Here is a 19,958-nt window from a genome sequence, read left to right on the forward strand (position 1 = left end):
GCTGACCCAAGGCCATGCTAGCAGGTGCAAGTGGAGGAGTGGGGAATCAAACCCGGTTCTCCCAGATAAGAGTCCGCACACTTAACCACTACACCAAACTGGCTCTCCCGGAGGATAAATTTGGTGTCATGGTTAAGTGTGCGGACTCTTATCTGGGAGAACCGGGTTTGATCCCCACTCCTTCACCTGCACCTGCTGGAATGGCTTTGGCTTAGCCATAGCTATTGCAGGAAGTTGTCCTCAAAAGGGCAGCTGCTGTGAGAGCCCTCTCCAGCCCCACCCACCTCACAGGATGTCTGTTGTGGGGGGAGAAGATATAGGAGATTGTAAACTGCTCTGGGTCTCTGATTCAGAGAGAAGAGCGGGGTATAAATCTGCCGTCTTCTATAAGTCTATCAACGGCTACTAGCCACAGTGACAGAGAAACCTGCACATTCAGAGGTACTAAGCCTGTGAATCCCAGAGCCAGAAGGCAATGTCAGGGGAAGGCCTTGGCCTCTATGCCCTGTTGTTAGCTGTCCAGAGGAACTGGCTGGCCGCTGTACAAAACAGGATGCTGGACTAGATGGACTGCTGGTCTGATCCTGCAGCGTTCTTCTTATGAGAAAGGGAACTTATCAAAAAGGATCTAGAAAAAATTATTTTCAGATTGCTGGAAATGTAGAGAACTGAGAGGGAGCTGGCTTCCCTGTGATAGATTTAGCTGGTGTTCCTTACTCTGCCCTGGATGGTTGCTCTTCTATACCCTGGAACAACATCCTCATCTTCCTCTCTGGAGACTCTGGTCATTTTCGCACTTACCTTATTCCGGAGCCACGTCCCTCTTCACCGCGCAGCGTCTGCGCGGATTTCGCACTACTTGCTCCGCAGAACCCGGAAGTTCCGCGGCTTTTGTGTCGCAAATGTAAACTGCCAAAAACCAATTTACATTTGAGACGCAAAAGCCGCGGGACTTCCGGGTTCTGCAGAGCAAGTAGTGCGAAATCCGCGCAGACGCTGCGCGGTGAAGAGGGACGTCGCTCCGGAATAAGGTAAGTGCAAAAACGACCTCTATTTTAAAGGGCGTATACACCATCTCTCTAATCCTGATTCCTCTTCAAGCTGCCTGTGAGAAATAGTCCCTTCCAGGCTGGCAGCTATCCATTGCCCATTACCTCAGCCCCTCACCCCATTGACTGCCCCTGCAGAATGATCAGAGCTGGAAGTCCTCCTCCAGCCCCTCCCTTGGTTCTTCTTGGCCATGACCTAAAATGGGGCTATCACAACTGAGACCTGCAAGGGTGGATATTGGAGCCTCTTAGATTGCTCTGCTAGTTAGGGTGTCTCTAAAGAGGAGATAGACGCCTTGGCAGCAGTTGTAATACATCAGAGGAAGAGAGACGTTTTCTCCTGTTTTATTTTCATTGCTTAGTTTGCTCTGTAATTTGAAGTTTCTAGAATTAAAGAAAGACATATTCTGATTCAGTTTCCTACGCTGAACAACATGCTGTCGAATTACCATGGAACTGAATAAATTGCAAACTATACTTGACCATACTTTGAGGTGCAGGAAATAACACTCAAGTGGTGTCAATTCGTATTCACTGAACCGTTATCATAGCCACTGACTCTGAAAAAGGATTAGACAAATCCATGAAGCTATGGTCTAACAGAATTTTCATATTCAGGGGACAGAATACAAGTTCCTTGTATTTAGCAACAGGGAAGAGGGCTTGGCCTTCATGCTCTTCTTATAAGCCTTCCAAGGGCTTCTGATTACCAACTGAGTTGAACAGGATGTTGGACTAGATGGAGCAGCTGGAGTTGCCTTTTTGTATTACTAGGGGTGTGCAGTTGGGTCTTCCAGAACCAAAAATATATATTTCAGCATCCCAGATGTATCTAGGATTTTTCAGGATAAATGGGGGGAGGAGGGGAATCCTGGAAACAATCCTGGATATATTCAGGATTTACTTGCAAACCCAGAACAACAGCTGAGGGACTGGAGCAGATTACTATTTTTGGGCTTTCTTGTGCAGTCCCTTTAAACAGGGGTTTTTAATAGTGCTTCAGAAAACAGCCAAGGGAGGGCACTCTCTCCACCGGCTCAGCTGGGGCTCTATTTTGGCTGTTCAGCCAAACTGCCGAAGAGGTCCCCAGTGGAGCCCGCGTGAAGAGTGTTCTCTGCAGGATCATCTGGTTTGCTGGCTTTGTTGAGCCATCCGGTTTAAACTGGGCTGCCCAGCAGAGTCCCAGGAAAGCCTGTGGGGAGAGTTCTCCCTGCAGGATCAGCTGCTTTGGAAGCTTTTTTAGGCAGTCCAGTTTAAAGGGACTGCCCAAAAAGAGCCCCAACTGAGCTGTTCTTCGCAGTTTTCCCACTGCTTTTTTTTTTCTGTCTGTATTTTTCAGTCCAGTTCTGTTGGACCTGAAAAATTCCAGCATTTCTGAAAAATCCTGGATCTGAATAGTGTTCTGGTGTTGGGATCCAGGTTTTTTTTTTAGGAATCCTGACTTTTTTCAGGTCCAATAGACCCAAACTGAAAAATACAGAGAGAAAAAATCGTACACCACCGTAACCTACTGTAGAAGGCACTGGATGTTCTACAGATGAACATCATCATTTGACCATTTGTCTCCCTGCACCGCCTCCTTTCTAACCTACTGTTCTGCTCAAAGTGGCATCCTCCCGCAGTTTCTTTTCCATTGAATGGCAAGGAAAGTTGAAAGAGTGTGATAGAAATCTTCTAGGTAATATCTACCATAGTACTGAGGGTAAACAGTGGGAAAATGTTATGCTCACGTAACTAGATATTTTTATAGTGGACATGCAGCTTCTGCTGGCATCAAGAGGAACAATATAACTACATCGCGGCACACAGAGTCAAGAGCTTGGGGGTTCTACTGGAGCCTTCATTGTTAATGGAGGCCCAGATAGCGGCCACTGCCAAATCCGCGTTTTTTCATCTGAGACGGGCGAGGCAGTTGGCCCCCTTCCTGGAGCGTCATGACTTAGCAACAGTGATCCATGCAACGGCCACCTCGAGACTGGATTACTGTAATGCCCTCTACATGGGGCTGCCTTTGTGCCGAACCCGGAAGCTGCAGTTGGTGCAGAACATGGCGGCTAGGGTAATATTAGGGCTCCCGAAGTAGTAGCACATACAGCCGGGGCTGCGCAAGCTGCACTGGCTGCCAGTTGTATATTGGGTTCGTTACAAAGTGCTGGTTATTATTTTTAAAGCCTTATATGATTGAGGGCCTGTCTACCTTAGGGACTGTCTCTCTCCATATGAGCCTCAGAGAGTACTGAGGTCAGTGAGAAAAAACTGGTTGACAATCCCTGGGCTGAAGGAGGCCAAATTGAAGACCACACGAGAACGGGCCTTCTCGATGGTAGCTCCACACTGGTGGAATCAACTTCCGGATGAAGTGCGGGCCCTGCAGAGTCTTGATCAATTCTACAGGGCCTGCAAGACCACTCTTTTTAAGATGGCCTTCGTCTAAATATGGAGTTAAGTCAGATCCGCTGTTGACGTTTCCGCTACTAAATTCACTGAAGGTCTGAGATGTAGCACCATAAATGTTAATTTTTAATAGAAACGTTGGTTTTAAATGATGGTTTTATTTAATGTATTGTGAATTGTATGAATGTTTTATTGTATATCAAATTTACATGTTGTGAGTCGCCCTGAGCCTGCTTTGGCGGGGAGGGCGGGATATAAATAAAATGTATTATTATTATTATCATCATCATCATCATCATCATCATCATCATCATCATCATCATCATCAAGATGACGTGTATTTTCTCCTGTAAGATGCTTTGTATCTGAACCTTGTAAGGAGAAGGCCCTGTGGAGTTTTCTTTTGTGTGGCCTGTGAAAGAAATTATATCTTCTACACATTTTCCTCCCCCCTTTAGAGAAGCATATTAATACACAAGCTCAGCTGCCAAACTAGTCAAATCTTTGATCTTGTAAAAGGAAATTTAAGCCAAAGCGTTCCTCCATATGAAATGCCAAGTGACTTAACTCTGGGGCTCTTGCAGCCATAGACAAGAAAAATTATCTTTTAAGTAATGGTAGGGTGGTGACATAAACCAGGAAATTCACCCTGTTACGACTGAAACTCCATCCTCACACCCTTCCTTCCCCTGAAGTGCCTAGGTAGGGGAAGGGGCCCAAGCAGCAGGTGATTCTGTTTCTCATATTGACTGTTCTGCCACAACTGTGTCAGCAAGGGGCATGGGATCTGACAGTATTTTTAAACACAATTTCTTTGAGATCTTAATTGTCCATGGTTTAGTTTAAAGTTGTGTTTCTGTTTGATGCATTTGACTTTCCTGTCCTGGTAATTGGGGGGGGGGGGTGGAGAGTTACCAAACCTTTTTTGTGATTTATGATACAGCAGTTCTGATACACTGTTAAGAATTATACTTCAATGGACAGTATTTCTAATACCGCTTTGATTCCCCTGCCTTGTCAATATTTTATTTATTTAAGCAATTATAGTTTTTTAAATATTTTTTTTTATTACAGTAATTCAGCCCACCCTCAAGACTTGGGATGCATTTGGGTAAAATGGAAAATAAAATAGTTTAAAAAGCAGATTTCCAGCTCTTGCTGGTTGCACTATTTTGTGTCAAAGATTGCCAAGAGAAGAATAACGGTGGCAAAAATAGCAATTGCAAAGGAACAGCACTGTGTAAAACCATAGAACCACAAATATACCATTGCACACATACATACACACACACACACACCATCTTTTATATAAGAATTATTTGACATGCGCACGAGAAGAATGCATTTTGACCAAATCATATATACGATATTTTTATGAGAATTTTAAAAATATGTACAAGAACAACCCAAGGTTTTTACAAATGAATGTCGACATGTATAACTGTATCAAGCATATTATGATAATTCAGTAATCTCCTGTTTGCAGGTAGAGCTCTTCCTCAGATGTGTTACTCAAAAGTGTTGAAGGTAGCATGAAGCTTTATACATTAAGTTAGTTCTCTAATAGATCTGGAGTTATTCTGAAACTTTCATCCTATTAAATCCAATCACAATAATGCTCACTTTCTCCAGGAAGGAGTCGTTTTCTAACTTGTAAAAGCTGATGAAGGTTTTCTAGATTTGAAAGTAATAAAACTGAGGAAGTTGTTGTGGTCTAATTTAGGTGTCAGATCCATTAAGGAACTGACATGATTTAAACTTCTGTATGGTGTCTTAAAAATCTTTCAGTGAAAAATCTGACCCTGCCTTGAACTATAATTACTGACTTCTGTTATATGTTTGTTATACTTGTATATTTCTACCTAAATATGTAAGAAAAAACCCTTGTGTTGTTCTTATAAGTATTTTTTAAAATTCTCAATTAAGAGATTGTTGTATTCAAGGGTCGCTTTGTAGAAAAATAGGTGGTGGAGCTCATGCAGGGATTGTTATGCAGCTAGGGTTGCCAAGTCCAATTCAAGAAATATCTGGAGACTTTGGGGGTGGAGCCAGGGGACAATAGGGGTGGAGCCAAGATCAAGGCTGTGACAAGCATAATTGAACTCCAAAGGGAGTTCTGGCCATCACATTTAAAGGGACAGCACACCTATTCAAATGCCTTTCTTCCATAGGAAATAATGAAGGATGGGGCACCTTCTTTTGGGGCTCATAGAAATGGACCCCCTGGTCCAATCTTTCTGAAACTTGGGGGGTATTTTGGGGAGAGGCACTAAATGCTATACTGAAAATTTGGTGCCTCTACCCCAAAAAACAGCCCCCCCGATCCCCAAATTCTCCATGATTTTCTATGGGAATAAATCTCCATAGAGAATAATAGAATTCCCAGAAGACATTTCCCTCTCCTCCCCCCGCTTTCTGACGACCCTGAAGCGGGGGGAGGGTCTCCAAACCGGGGGATCCCCTGCCCCCACCTGGGGATTGGCAACCCTATATGCAGCTGCAGCTACTACTCAATGGACAAGGTGGGGAGGAGTAGGGGGAACCCTCAGAAAGGTCAGAAGCTGTGCTCCTGTGAGCTCCTGCTGAATCCGAGGTCTGGTTGTATTTGAGCAGTAGTAAATTTTCACATGCGGAGTTTTGCATGGCAAAAACAACAGATAGAACTATAACTTTTTAGCACCCATCTTTCTCTTTATTAGTAGTCACTCTGTCTTAGGGTTGCCAAGTCCAATTCAAGAAATATCTGGGGACTTTGGGGGTGGAACCAGGAGACTTTGGGGGTGGAGCCAGGAGACATTAGGGGTGGAGCCAAGATCAAGGCTGTGACAAGCATAATTGAACTCCAAAAGGAGTTCTGGCCATCACATTTAAAGGGACGGCACACCTTTTCAATGCCTTCCTTCTATAGGAAATAATAGATAGGGGCACCTTCTTTTGGGGCTCATAGAATTGGACCCCCTGCTCCAATCTTTTTGAAACTTGGGGGGTATTTTGGGGAGAGGCACTAGATGCTATACTGAAAATTTGGTGCCTCTACCCCAAAAAACAGGCTCCCCAGAGCCCAGATACCCGCGGATCAATTCTCCATGATTTTCTATGGGAATAAATCTCCTAGGGAATAATAGAGTTCCCAGCAGACATTTCCCTCCCCTCCCCCCGCTTTCGGACGACCCTGAAGCGGGAGGAGGACCTCCAAACCGGGGGATCCCCTGCCTCCACCTGGGGATTGGCAACCCTACTCTGTCTGCTGAGAATGGTTGGTGAAGAAATCTCATGGTCTGCCCAGTACTTGATAGTTACTGGAATTTTACTGAGCACAATCATATTAAGTTAACCGCTTTTTGAAGTTCTGTTGATTTCATTGGGAAAGGTTTAAGCATGTGTTTAACTAAGCCACTGAAATAAATGAGTCAAAAGTACTTGACTTTGGTGACTACATGCCCATTGTGATGAAACGTATTTAGGCCCTATGCTAACAATTAATGTTATTTCTGTAACTGGAGCATATCTGTCAGCAGTTCTTTGCCTCTTCCCTCCAATAATACAAATTTTACTTAAGAACATTTTTAAAAAACCTTCAGCTGATAGATTTTGCAGCGTTAATGTTCCATAGTTGATGGATGAGTTCAGTGTTTATGGACTATTGAGTCTGCCCAGTTGATATGCAGGTGTGCATAGCTTTTTTTCAGCCAGAAGATCCTAAAATATTTGCTGGGGGGGGGGGGAGAGATGTTTCAGCTGATTTGTAAACTACATCTGGCCAGTTCCTCTCATCCAAATACTAAATTATTTTATTATAATTAGGGTTTGTAGAATCTTTCGGGATCAAGTGCCGTGTTCTACTGGAGAAAGTTTTCCTTCCAGACGTTTCGTTCTCAGCTTTCGTTCGAAACGTCTGGAAGGAAAACTTTCTCCAGTAGAACACGGCACTTGATCCCGAAAGATTCTACAAACCCTAATGATGTTACCAGCCGTGAAAACCTGAAATCTTTGATATTTTATTATAGCATGCAAATGTAATTTAGTACTTTCAATTCAACTAGACGTTTCAAATTCTACTATAAGAAGTACCTATTAAAAAGTGTAGCTTTTATATGGTGAGAAAAGGCAAAAGGTGGTCTTAAAAGCTTACATTTATCCTAATTTATTTGGTCAATAGTGATACGGGGACTGCTTAAATATAACCATCATTTGAAACCTCAGCTACATGGTAGTTTAGAATTTTGGCTTGCATAGAGTAAACGAATGCCGATGTATAAAGGCACTTGCATTCAGTGGTCATAGCTGGCAGAGATCATGTGGGAGCTTTTCTGGTGGGGAACTGGGTGGGGCTACTTCCTGTATGATTTGGCTAACTGCATTCACACTAACAGTCCAGAAGAGGGGCGGTGGGGATAGCACTGTAAACTTGGCAATTAGGGTTATCAATCCCCAGGTGGGTAAAATGAACAACAATTATATGCTGCACATAAATGCTTTAAACATTCCACATACACTTCTAATGAGTCTAAAGTTCATAACCAATGTTCAGTGTTCAGTCCGACTCTGGATACTTGAAAATAAGGTACCGAATTCTGCTGTCCATGACTTTCTTCTTGTTGACAGACACAGACGGTACCAATGATGTAAATTCCTTCCTGAGGTAGCAGGAGAACCATTTGTGCAAATGAGGAAGACTTTCAGAAACCAGTTGCGAGCTGTGACATAAACACAGGTTCCAGAATTAAGGATAAGCGGCCAGTAGAAGTGGCAATGAAACACGACTTGAACCTGGGACTCGTGTAGCTGCACCTGTTGAATTGAGGGCTGCTACCTCAGGAAGCAATTTTCGTCATTGGTACTGTCTGCATCTTGTCAACAAGAAGAAAGTTATGGACAGCAGAATTTGGTACCTTATTTTCAAGTATCCAGAGCTGGATTGAGCACTGAACTTTTGGTTATGAACTTTGGACTCATTAGAAGTGTATGTGGAATGTTTAAAGCATTTATTTGCAGCATATAATTACACGGTGTTCGTTGTTCATTTTACTAATCCGTACACTGTGGTTTCCGGTTTGTCTAATCCCCAGTTTGGGGGCTGAATCAGACCCCCAGGGGGCTCTTATTAGGCCCCCGAGCAACTGGCTGTCATCTGTTTCCTTCTCCCTCTCTCTTGCTTCCTTCTGCATAATAGCTTGTTTTGCAAGGGTTACTCAATTGCACAGCAGAGCTACTGAGCCAAACCTCTCCTCCTTCTATTGACTGAGGCTCCCCCCCCCCCAGTCCCTGGGGAAGGAAGGAAAGAGCCAGAGCTTCCTTTGCTCAATTCCTTGGATCCCATAGGAGAAATACCAGGAGGGGGCAGGGGATCCTCCAGTTTGCAGGCCCTCCCCCCACTTCAGAGTCACCAGAAAGCAGGTGGGGGAGGGAAATGTCTGCTGGGCACTCCATTATTCCCTATGGATACTGATTCCCGTAGGATATAATGGAGAATTGATCCATGGGTATCTGGGGCTCTACCTCTGTTTTTTGAGGTAGGTGCACCAAATTTTCAGCATAGCATCCAATACCTCTCCTCAAAACACCATCCAAGTTTCAAAAGGATTGGACCAGCGGGTCCAATTCTATGAGCCCCTAAAGAAGGTTCTCCTATCCTTCATTATTTCTAATGGACGAAAGGCATTTGAAAGGTGTGTGGTCCCTTTAAATGTGATGGCCAGAATTCCCTTTGGAGTTCAATTCTGTTTGTCACAACCTTGCTCCTGGCTCCTCCCCAAATGCCTCTTGGCTCCACCCCCAAAGTCCCCAGATATTTCTTGAATTGGCCCCGGCAAGCCTATTGGCAATTAGGACTTATTGTGACATAGGTTTCTGTAGGCAATATTGTATTGCTGGTCCAAGGCTACAGTAGCTTTCCATTATTTAAGTTGTCTTTAAATAAGCCCACCCACGTATCTAAATTCCAGATTAAAACGCCTTCTAAATAACTGAAAGTTCCCAAGTTCATAGATCTGCAGAACAATGATGATAAGGGAAAAATCTGGCGCCATGTATCGTTAAGAACTCCCCACTCTCCCCCAAAGAACTCCAAATTCAGCTACTAAAGCTTTGTTGAATGTGTAATTTCTGCTGGGAAGGAGTGGGAGGAAATCTTTTGGTTTATTTAGACTACAAACACAATCTCTGGTTCCTAATGCCGATTCCATTTTCCCTCAATCGTCCATGGTCCATCTTCTCTCTGACAACAGAGGGAGGAAGGAAGAATTCTGTGTTTATCATAGTTGTTGTTGTTTGGCTGCATGTTCTTTTCAGTACTTCATGTCCTCATATAAAATTAAACTTTATCTCTTCAGTTTGCCAGAAGAAGCAGTTTAATGTACTGTAGCGTCCAGGGCTTTTATTTTAGAAAAAGCCCAGCAGGAACTCATTTGAATATTAGACCACACCACCTGATGTCCCCATTGTTTTGCATAGAGGTTTTTTTTGTAGAAAAGGCCCAGCAGGAACTCATTTGCTTGTTAGGTCACACCCCCTGACACAAGCCCAGCCTGGATCGTGTTCCTGCTCAAAAAAAGACCTGGTAGCGTCTGACTAATGATTAGCTATTGCATTACCTAAGTCCAGCACTGTCTTTGTGCAATTATCTATCAGAGGGAAGGTGTTTTTCATGGTCCCGTGTAGGGTTGCCAAGTCCAATTCAAGAAATATCTGGGGACTTTGGGGGTGGAGTCAGGAGGCTTTGGGGTGGAGCCAGGAGACATTGGGGTGGAGCCAAGATCAAGGCTGTGACAAGCATAATTGAACTCCAAAAGGAGTTCTGGCCATCACATTTAAAGGGACGGCACACCTTTTCAATTCCTTCCACAGGAAATAATGAAGGATGGGGTACCTTCTTTTGGGGCACAGAGAATTGGACCCCTCGTCCAATCTTTTTGAAACTTGGGGGGTATTTTGGGGAGAGGCACTAGATGCTATACTGACAATTTGGCACCTCTACCCCAAAAAACAGCCCCCACAGAGCCCCAGATACTCACGGATCAATTCTCCATGATTTTCTATGGGAATAATAGAGTTCCCAGCAGACATTTCCCTCCCCTCCTCCCGCTTTCTGATGACCCTGAAGCGGGGGGAGGGTCTCCAAACCGGGGGATCCCCTGCCCCCACCTGGGGATTGGCAACCCTAGTCCCATGTGTTTTTTAAGATCTCCCTTGCAATCTCATGGTAAATCAGTCCACTGAATATATGCATAAAAATAAGGAATCTTGGTACCCAACATGAATTCCAAGATCACAGGCAATAATTGAATGTTACATATGTCAGCAGAGATGACTCTGGCATATTATTAAGCAGTTCGCTTGACATAGCCCAGGTCTAGAGCTTTTACCTACTGCTTGGTAAGAGGATGGTGTTAATTGTTTGTATCGCCTGTTCCTGTGAGATTACGACTCGTAGAAAATAAAAGCCACCAATGCGGACGCCTTGTTTTTTCTTTTCTTTTAAAATGGAAAGAGTGAATCCATTCCCTAAACTGAGACCTTCTGTGCCAAGTTGCAGCCTGGAGCACATTTTTATGGCTGAGTTATAAACTCCTGGAAAATGGGGTTTGGTAATGGAAATGGGAGACATGATGAATGGGTCACTTAATGTAATTAGCGTTCTTTTATCCTCCCCTTCTCCACTCCTTCTTGGCTACAGAAGATGCTGTGCCAGCTTTTCGTCTCTCCTCTTATCTGCCTCTTATGATCCCGTGTATCTCCACAGGGTCAAAAAGAGGACATTTTTTATTGGTACTAATGAGGGGGAAGACAGGCAAAAAAAAAAAATTCACTCTGATTTAGTGTGCTTTAAGTAGAATTGATTCAGGCAGTTTGTTTCCCATCATCCTTTCTAAAGATATACCATCATCTTTTCTAACTCTCCTGACCTACGAGTGCTCATGGAAGGATGAGGAATGTCAGGTCTCTTCTGCACCAACAGGACAAATAGCTCTTATGGTTGTTATTACTGTTGCTGTTACCATTGCTATTTTTTTTTTTTAAGTCACAAGCAGCAGCTTTCTGTTTTGGCACATCTCCATAAGTATTCAAATTTGTATCATCGCGTTACACTGCTTTGTGCCTCTTAAAAATTGTGCCCCTTAAAAAATTAAGTTGAGGTAACGTGTTCATTTTGCTGAGGAGAGTAGAAGCATTGTCTCTTCCTTGCTATCCATAAATGCAAAGGTATCAATGCCCTTTTACTCAGCAGTATTATTTGCTTCAGCTTTTACTCACTTATTTCAAATCTGTGAGATTTGTTTTTTTCTTAAATAAGGAGGAGGATTTTGGCGTAAGCTCAAAAACTCTTGTATATCCCCACGCACACTTCCATAGCATTCTTCTCAAGACTCTGAGATTCAGAGTATAGGGTGGGATATAAATCCAATCTTCTTCAGATCAATTATTTAATTATTTGTGCACGTAGAAGAAGAAGAAGATATTGGATTTATATCTCGCCCTCCACTCCGAAGAGTCTCAGAGCGGCTCACAATCTCCTTTACCTTCCTCCCCCACAACAGACACCCTGTGAGGTGGGTGGGGCTGGAGAGGGCTCTCCCAGCAGCTGCCCTTTCAAGGACAACCTCTGCAAGAGCTATGGCTGACCCAAGGCCATTCCAGCAGCTGCAAGTGGAGGAGTGGGGAATCAAACCCGGATCTCCCAGATAAGAGTCCGCACACTTAACCACTACACCAAACTGGCTCTCCATCACCAAACTGGCTCTCCACACATGTACACACTTTGCACACACCTGCTCCTTCCTGTAGAAAGTCAGGGGCTGATGTTTTCGAAGAGTTATATTGGGGTTTGGGGTGAGAGAATATATGTATATAAGCTCCACACAACCATTTAAGCATATAACCATCCAAAAGAAAAGCAGATAGCTTGCCTGTAATGAGGTGGTGGGTGGGAAGATTGAGAAAGCATTTGATTCCAAAGCTGCACGTGTCAGTACGGAAGCAAAGGCAGACCTGCCCTTGGCCCCAAAACCTGTGTTCCCTTCTGTTTCCACTATATCTAATTTGTATGAAATTATAAAGCACTGTTCTACAGGCACTATGAAACTTCTCAGCAATCCTAGGCAACTGAGTCTGAGACCCATCCGTTGCAAGCACAGGGCGTTTTCGCACTGACCTTTTACTGGCGCGACCACCCTCCTCACGCCGGCGGATCTGCAGGGATTTCGCACCAGAAGCGCCGGCGCAGCCAAAAGAGCCGGCTACTTCCGTCGCGAAGCCAGCTCAAACGTTTTCCTGCTTCTTGGCGGTTTCCGTTTGAGCTGGCTTTGGGACGGAAGTTGCCGGCTCTTTTAGCTGCGCCGGCGCTTCTGGTGCGAAATCCCTGCAGATCTGCCCGCGTGAGAAGGGTGGTCGCGCCAGTAAAGGGTCAGTGCGAAATCAGCCAAGGAGAAACGTGCTGTGCATCAAAGCTACAATCAATATGGACTTCCTAGTTCCAATGAAATGTTATCTCTACTGGTCAATACTTGTATATATTTGGTGTGTAGTTCTTGTTGCCGGTTTGTTTCAGTTTGAAATGCAAGTTCATCTTCCTCCTTTCTTTAATCTTTTATTAAAAGCTGTTCCTGCCCTATTGGGTTTGAAGGGGAGAAATGTGAAATTAATCCAGATGACTGTGAAGATAATGATTGTGAGAATAACTCAACTTGCGTAGATGGGACCAACAACTATGCCTGCCTTTGTCTTCCCAACTATACAGGTAAGCAAAAACCACTATTTGAGATATAGCATAAGAGTTGTAGGAGATGCACCTGCAGGTTATTGCCCCCCAAGTCGGAATAAAGAGGCGGACACAAGTGAGTTGGTAAAACTATGGGCCACTTTATTAAATAAACACAGCAATGGCAAGGGCAACCCACTGCGGCCAGGTCAGGGCCAGGGGTCTCCGCAGACCACTCCCCTGCCTTTTTGCGGGTGAGAGACCCGGCCGCCCAGCCGGAGCTATGTAACACAGCTCCCGTCAGGAAGGCCCAGCAGGGAGGCTCGCACTGGAAGGCTCAGTCACCAGACGCGCATCTCAGTGAAAGGCACCCATCCGATCGAGTCTCCAGGACAGTCTGCATTCACACACCTCGGGTCACCAATACCCAAAGGTTGATCCTGCGAGACCCCTAACTCCCCAAAAGGGGGAGGCTAACCGGTCCTCCCCAGGCCGCATGGCACCATAAACCCAATAAAACCTGCCCTCAAAAGTGACCAACCTATAAAGAGGCACCATCCCGAAGCCAATTCCACAATCCACTGATATGCTATGTAGGGTAGGCAAAAAACACACCCCAGCCAGAGCCAAACCGCCAGGGAGTAAAAAATTCCTACCCGGCCCCTCACTAAAGGAGGTGACCAGCACTTGCCTACATAACAAACAGGGCGGGCGGGAGGGCCGAGCATCGCAGAGGGACTGACCAGAGGGGGCGTAGGCATCGTAGAAGCACGTACATGCCCCGCCCCCTTAAAGACGCTACTGAAGCGCGCGTCAGAAGTCCGCTCTTACCTCGTAGGAGGCAAAAATCCCCCAACAGCTAAGCCACAAGGTGGCAAGCTGTCGGAGACTCCATTTTAGGCATACAACCAACAACTTGATAAGCTAGGTGGAGTTATAGAAAGCCCAACTCCCCCGCCCCAAAATGGTGAGAAAATTTAATTATCCCTGGAAGCAGTGGGGGGCACCTTGAAATCCCACTATGGTTGCCAGCTCTGTGATGGAAAATACCTGGAGACTTTGGGGGTGGGGCCAGGAGAGTCTTCTCAAACACATTTTGCTAGAGCTCTCCAAACTTCCTTTTCTCCCTGTTGACCTGCTGTGTTTTTCCCCCCACCTTCCCATTTCTTGTTATACTGAAAGTTTGTATGTCATACAGGACTTGAATGGGGTTATTAAAGAAAATTTGAAGAGAGATGAAGAGTTGGAGTGGGGCTGTTTTTGTTTTTTTGTGTGTTTTTGATGACTGGGAATCGGCTCTGTTGTAGCTGTATAGAGTGCTGCAAGGGATGTTGGTATTAAAAAAGAAGAGGTGGTAGGGAAAGCCATGTTACTAATCTGGAATAGTCAACTACCTCATTTCTGGTGTGTGTGTTGAGATCGGCAGCAGCTGGTTATGGAAATACATTCTACAGATGAGCATATGCATGCTTCTCTGTTACATTCCACCAAGTAAGTCATTGCTAAAATTGTAATAGATATTAAAAATTTAATTGCTATTACGATTGCTTTATTATGGTTTTGGTGTTGCGTCTGGCATTTTGGTGTTATTTGCTAAGGCTTTGAGCCAATGCAATAAAGTTTTCAATTAGATTGTTAATTACTAGTACTGATAAACTAAATTTTACATCAGGAGAGAATTCCGGAAGGTAAAGCAAGCTTAGTAAGGCATCCGAATGAAACAAACAAAAAAAAAAGTCTGAGAATTACAATCCTATAGATGTTCTTTGGAAAATGATGTAGAGATCACTTCTACATAGGGTGAGGAGCAAAGAAACAATGAGACCTATGGACATATGAAGCTGCCTTATACTGAATCAGACCCTCGGTCCATCAAAGTCAGTATTGTCTTCTCAGACTGGCAGCGGCTCTCCAGGGTCTCAAACTGAGGTTTTCACACCTATTTGCCTAAACCTTTTTTTTTTTTTTTGAGATGCCAGGGATTGAACCTGGGACCTTCTGCTTCCCAAGCAGATGCTCTACCACTGAGCCACCGTCCCTCCTAGGGTTGCCAGCCCCTCTCCCTGGCCACTGGCAGGGGATGTGGTAGGATTGCCAAGTCCTACGTGGCTGCCGATGGGGATACTTCCTTCTTTTTACGCTAAAATTCTAGTGTCCCCATGCAACATGCCCCATGAGATTATGTCACTTCCAGGTGATGTCATTGCGCCAGGCTCTTGGGGGGAGCTCTTTGGGGGAGGGGCTCCCCCACTGGCCAGTCTTGTGATGGCAGGTTGGAGGCCCTGAAATTGGATATAGATGTGTGTATCTAAGTGTGTATAGATATTATCTCCTTGAATGAGATGCCTCCTTTAACCTGGGAGCTGCCCTCTGATCCTTCCTTTCTCTGTCCTTTCACCCCCTTCACATGGCCTTCCATGTCTCCGAAGGTCTTTCCTTAGGGTTGCCAGCTTCAACTCAGGAAATATCTGGGGACTTTGGGGAGCAACCAGGAGATTTTAGAGATTTTATAATTTGTATTGGTGTTAAATACAAAGAAAAGAAGCATAAGCATAGATACAAAAAGGGGGGGGGGCATATACAGAATGGGAAAAGCAGAAAAAAAGAAAAATACAAATATATCAGTTTTAATTCTACCTCCAAATAAAATATCCAATTCGTTCTACCTGCAAGGATATTCTCCATATATTTTACCATCTTTATCTTTCATTATAAAACATTTTTACTAAACTATTATTTGCAATACAAGTCTGAACAGTTCTTCTTCAACACATATAAGCATAAACAAGTCAGAGCAATCTCAACACGGAACTAGCTGCTTTGGCTTAACCATGTTAAAAACACAGGCTAGTTTGTTAGTTTAACACTATCCTCAATAACATAGACACAAAATTCATGTCTTTATATTTAAGAAGCTAAAAGAAAAATACAACATAGCATTTTGTCTATCTCAATATAAACAGTTTCTCCTGGGAGGCATACTGGGAGGCATCAAGTCACAGCTGACTTATGGTTACCCTATAAGGTTTCCAAGGCAACAGATGTCCAAAGGTGGTTTGCCAGTGCCTGCTGCTGTCTAGCAACCGTGGACTTTCTTGGTGGTCTCCCATCTAAGTTCTAACCAGGACCAGCCCTACTTAGCTTCTGAGTTCTGATGAGGTTGGGCTAGCCTGGGCTTTCCTGATCAGGAAAATCGTAATTAAAACACACTAAAATGTACAGCTAACATATACCTTGTCCAAAGTCTTAGCAGCTTACATCTCACATTTGACCTGAGGAATAGTACATTTTAAGAGTCGTGCCCCAATTCACACAGTGCCTCAAAAGCAAATTTGGAAGGCCTGTTTTCCATATTATCCAGCCTGAGCTTTTGATCTTTCCTTCTTCCTCATCCCCCAACTTTTTATGGGTTGAAAGTATATTAGCCCAAAGATCTAAGAACACAGTCTCCCAAGACAAGAGGATATTTGTTGTATGCCAAGCCACCAAAAGATAACTGCCCACACTCACTGTACAGTGGTAAGAAAATATCTACATTCTTTTAAACCATGAAACCATGAACTGGTCCTGTTACTCTCTGAGCTTCAGACACTTCGTGAAAGGCTCCTTGTAAGCTGGACTGTATTACATGTCATGGGATTTAATAAGTATCAGGTTTGAGCAACTTGGTAAGTAAATCTAAAATTTCCCAAACTCTTAAAATGTTATTTGGGGCCCATTTGGGATGTGTGTGTAAATGGTTGGCTGGGAAAACCCTTAAACCTGAATGAAAACTAATTGTGTTTTTTAACCATCTTTCTGCCAGAAACTTTTACAGAAGTTGAATTTAGCATATTTCAACCATTGGTATTTGTTGGGTTGAATTTAAGTTTTCGGTTCATTTTTAATCTTCACTTTTAATAATAACAACTTTTTATTTATATCCCGTCCTCCCCGCCAAGGCAGGCATGCTTTCTGTATGTATAGTGGGTTGGAATGACACAGGCAAAGAAGGTTGTGTTCCTTTAGCAAGTCAAAAGGTTGTTCCAGCAACAAGCTTAAGGTATGATGGAATCATGTCCACTGCAAGCTTCCTGAACAATACCCTAGCTGGGATTTCAGTGATTTACAGTGAGTCATTTCTGACCTCAAAATAGATCAAATCTAAAATTCTTGGCACAAAAAGACAAGTAGTAAAGAAGCCTTTTAGTCATCTTCCAGTTACGTACTAACCTCATTTGTAAAGCTTTTGGAATTGGTTTACATGTTAGAATGTTTGTCTTCATTATCTCAACTGCATGGCTTACAAGCCAACTGGATTTAGATATGAATAACGAATCATTACTTTGTATTCCAAGAAAGTCTCTTTTGATGATCCTGTGAAAGTATAATTTTATTATTGCTTTGTGTCCAATGCATGGATTAGAGCTGCTTCTCTCACTAAACTTCAGAACTGTCAGGGTAGGACCTGAAAAGTCCTCCTCAGAAGAAGATGAGTTCTTGGCAGAGATCAATATCCCAGGAGACTCCACAGTTTCTGGGCTCTCAGGAACCCAAGACTCAGGCCATCTACCAAGACCACAGGACCAGAAAAACCAAAGGCTCATTAACAAAAGCTGGACATGGGAGCCACAAACGAGCCCATCCGTGAAACTCACCCTTTTCCAGGAATCTTGTAGGCACTCCCAAAGCCTCTGAAATGGAGGAGAAGAAGAAAAAGACATTGGATTTATATCCCACTCTCCACTTCGAATCTCAGAGCAGCTCACAATCTTCTTTATCCTCCCCTATTTCTGGTAAACAAAATGGAGTCCAACCAAAGACAGGCCAAGACAATACTCCATCTAAATGGGTGGAGTGGACCCAGTAGAGAGCCTGGTTTGGTTGGTACCTGCAGTCTGTATCTCAGCACAATCTCACCCATTTCCCCCTCCAGCGTCCCTGCCCAAACAGGATGCATAATAGCATGGGAACTGCGGGTAGGTATTACTTTCACTCTGATCTTCTGGAACTTGCCAATTGTCTCTTCCTCCAGTCTATCACCTCTACCTTGCTAAATCTAATCAAATGCATAACTTGATTGATCCTACCTTTAAAGTCTTTGATCCCTTTTCCGAGTGTCAGACCAAACCCGGTAACAAATTATGCAGTCCCTCCAAGCTTATCATCCTAGCGAAATGTGCAAAGTTTCCCAACATAGCAATCCAAGATAGCCATCTATGAAACATTCAAAGCCCCTTTGGTAACTACTGACCCCCATCCGTCGAATCCCTATATAGTGTGAGTTAAAAACCCACCTCGGTGTGCATTCTGTAGGGCGCCATTTACAGTCTGTACCATCTGTTACTCCTGTAATTGGGTCTATAGGGCGCGTTACGCTGGTCGTTCGCGTTCCTCTTCGTGTATTTTTCCTTTGGACAGATGTCTCCTCTTCTGGATCAGGTGACTATTACCCTCTTCAATGACCCTTGAATTCCTCTATCGATAACCTCTATTTTTCTTAGACTCTTGTTTGAATGTATAAAGATATATGTATGTGTACGACTCCTCTTGCTACATACTCTTAAGTAAACACTGTAAAAGATATAATTGCTTGGTCTATTCTTGGCTGAAAACCCGAACTCCATATTATTGAAAGCAAAGATCTTCGTTCCTAATTCACTCTACCAAGTCTCTTAGCTAATTTCCCCATCAAAATAAGAGACTTAAAACACAGCCTGTAACATTATCATCACAAAGATAAAGCATGACTGGTCTCTTGCATTCAAAATTTAAGAATGGGCTGTTTATGGTTTTCTGTTTCAATATATAGTGGTAGACAGACAGATGATAAAAAATGACTGTAAAATCTCATTGGCATTCATTATTGCCAGCCTTTTATTCCGGGTTCCTAAATATAAAACAAATAAAAATGCCAAGAGGTGTCTTTGACATTAAACATCTATTTTGCTACTTAAACTTGTAATCAGTATTAAATGTTTTTGAGGGGAGGTTTTTTGCAGGGTGGGGGAGCTGCTTTCCTTGTGACCATTATTGATAACTGAAATAAGACTCATACACCTAACTTATATTCAAATAGTTCCTATTTTCTATTTTCCTATTTTGGGAAGGCACTGAGATGCCTTTTTAAAATTTTGTTACAAAAGACATGAGTGTACTGACATTAGATTTCAGCCCACTCTTCAATAAATTCCTGTAGAGATTAACTCTAGTAGCAGAGAGATGTATCTTCTTGACACATGTGCATTTACCTAGAGCACAAAATGTCATTTCTTAAGGAATTGTCTATTTGTGAGTACTTTCCCTGGAAGATATCCCAAGTCTTCACAAGATGGTCACATTAAAAATATTTATGCTGACCTAATAAGCTAACAGCTTTGTATCTTGCTTCAGTGAACTCATCCTGACAGTCATTTACAATGATGTTGTCTTAATTTTGTTTCTCAGAATGTTCTAGAAAACCTGCAGTTAAAAGCACTCATTTTTTTCTTATTATTGCCAATTCCTTATAATGGCCATATTTTTTTAATACAAATTGATGGATGATAGCTCTATCAATAGCTATTGTTATATGACCCATAAATAAAACTTATATGTTCAAACACAAACTGAATTCCAGCTTCTGGGAGAATTCTGGCAAGTCACATGTTCTCAGCCTAGTCTACCTCATTGGGTTGTTATGAAGATAAAATAGAAGTGAGGAGGTGACATTTTGGATCCCAGGGGGTGGGTAGAATGCAGAGTGTAAATGAAGTAAATACAGTAAAATAAAAATACAGTGTTAGAGGGCTGTTGCCTACATATTTTTGGGTGGGCTTTGCAGAAGCATCCGTATCAGT

The 19,958-nt window shown here is 43.3% G+C and overlaps 1 protein-coding gene across 1 annotated transcript in view; it reads left to right on the forward strand.

Moving 5' to 3' along the window:
• The window catches only part of SLIT3 (slit guidance ligand 3), an 884,772-nt gene that overhangs the window by 751,379 nt on the left and 113,435 nt on the right, over positions 1 to 19,958 (forward strand). Inside the window, exon 28 of the mRNA XM_060240620.1 lies at positions 13,040 to 13,179. Coding sequence (XP_060096603.1) covers positions 13,040 to 13,179 — 140 coding nt within the window. The remainder of the gene's footprint in view (positions 1 to 13,039; positions 13,180 to 19,958) is intronic.

This window comes from Heteronotia binoei, chromosome 5 (assembly GCF_032191835.1).
Source record: "Heteronotia binoei isolate CCM8104 ecotype False Entrance Well chromosome 5, APGP_CSIRO_Hbin_v1, whole genome shotgun sequence".
Classification (NCBI taxonomy): domain Eukaryota; kingdom Metazoa; phylum Chordata; class Lepidosauria; order Squamata; family Gekkonidae; genus Heteronotia; species Heteronotia binoei.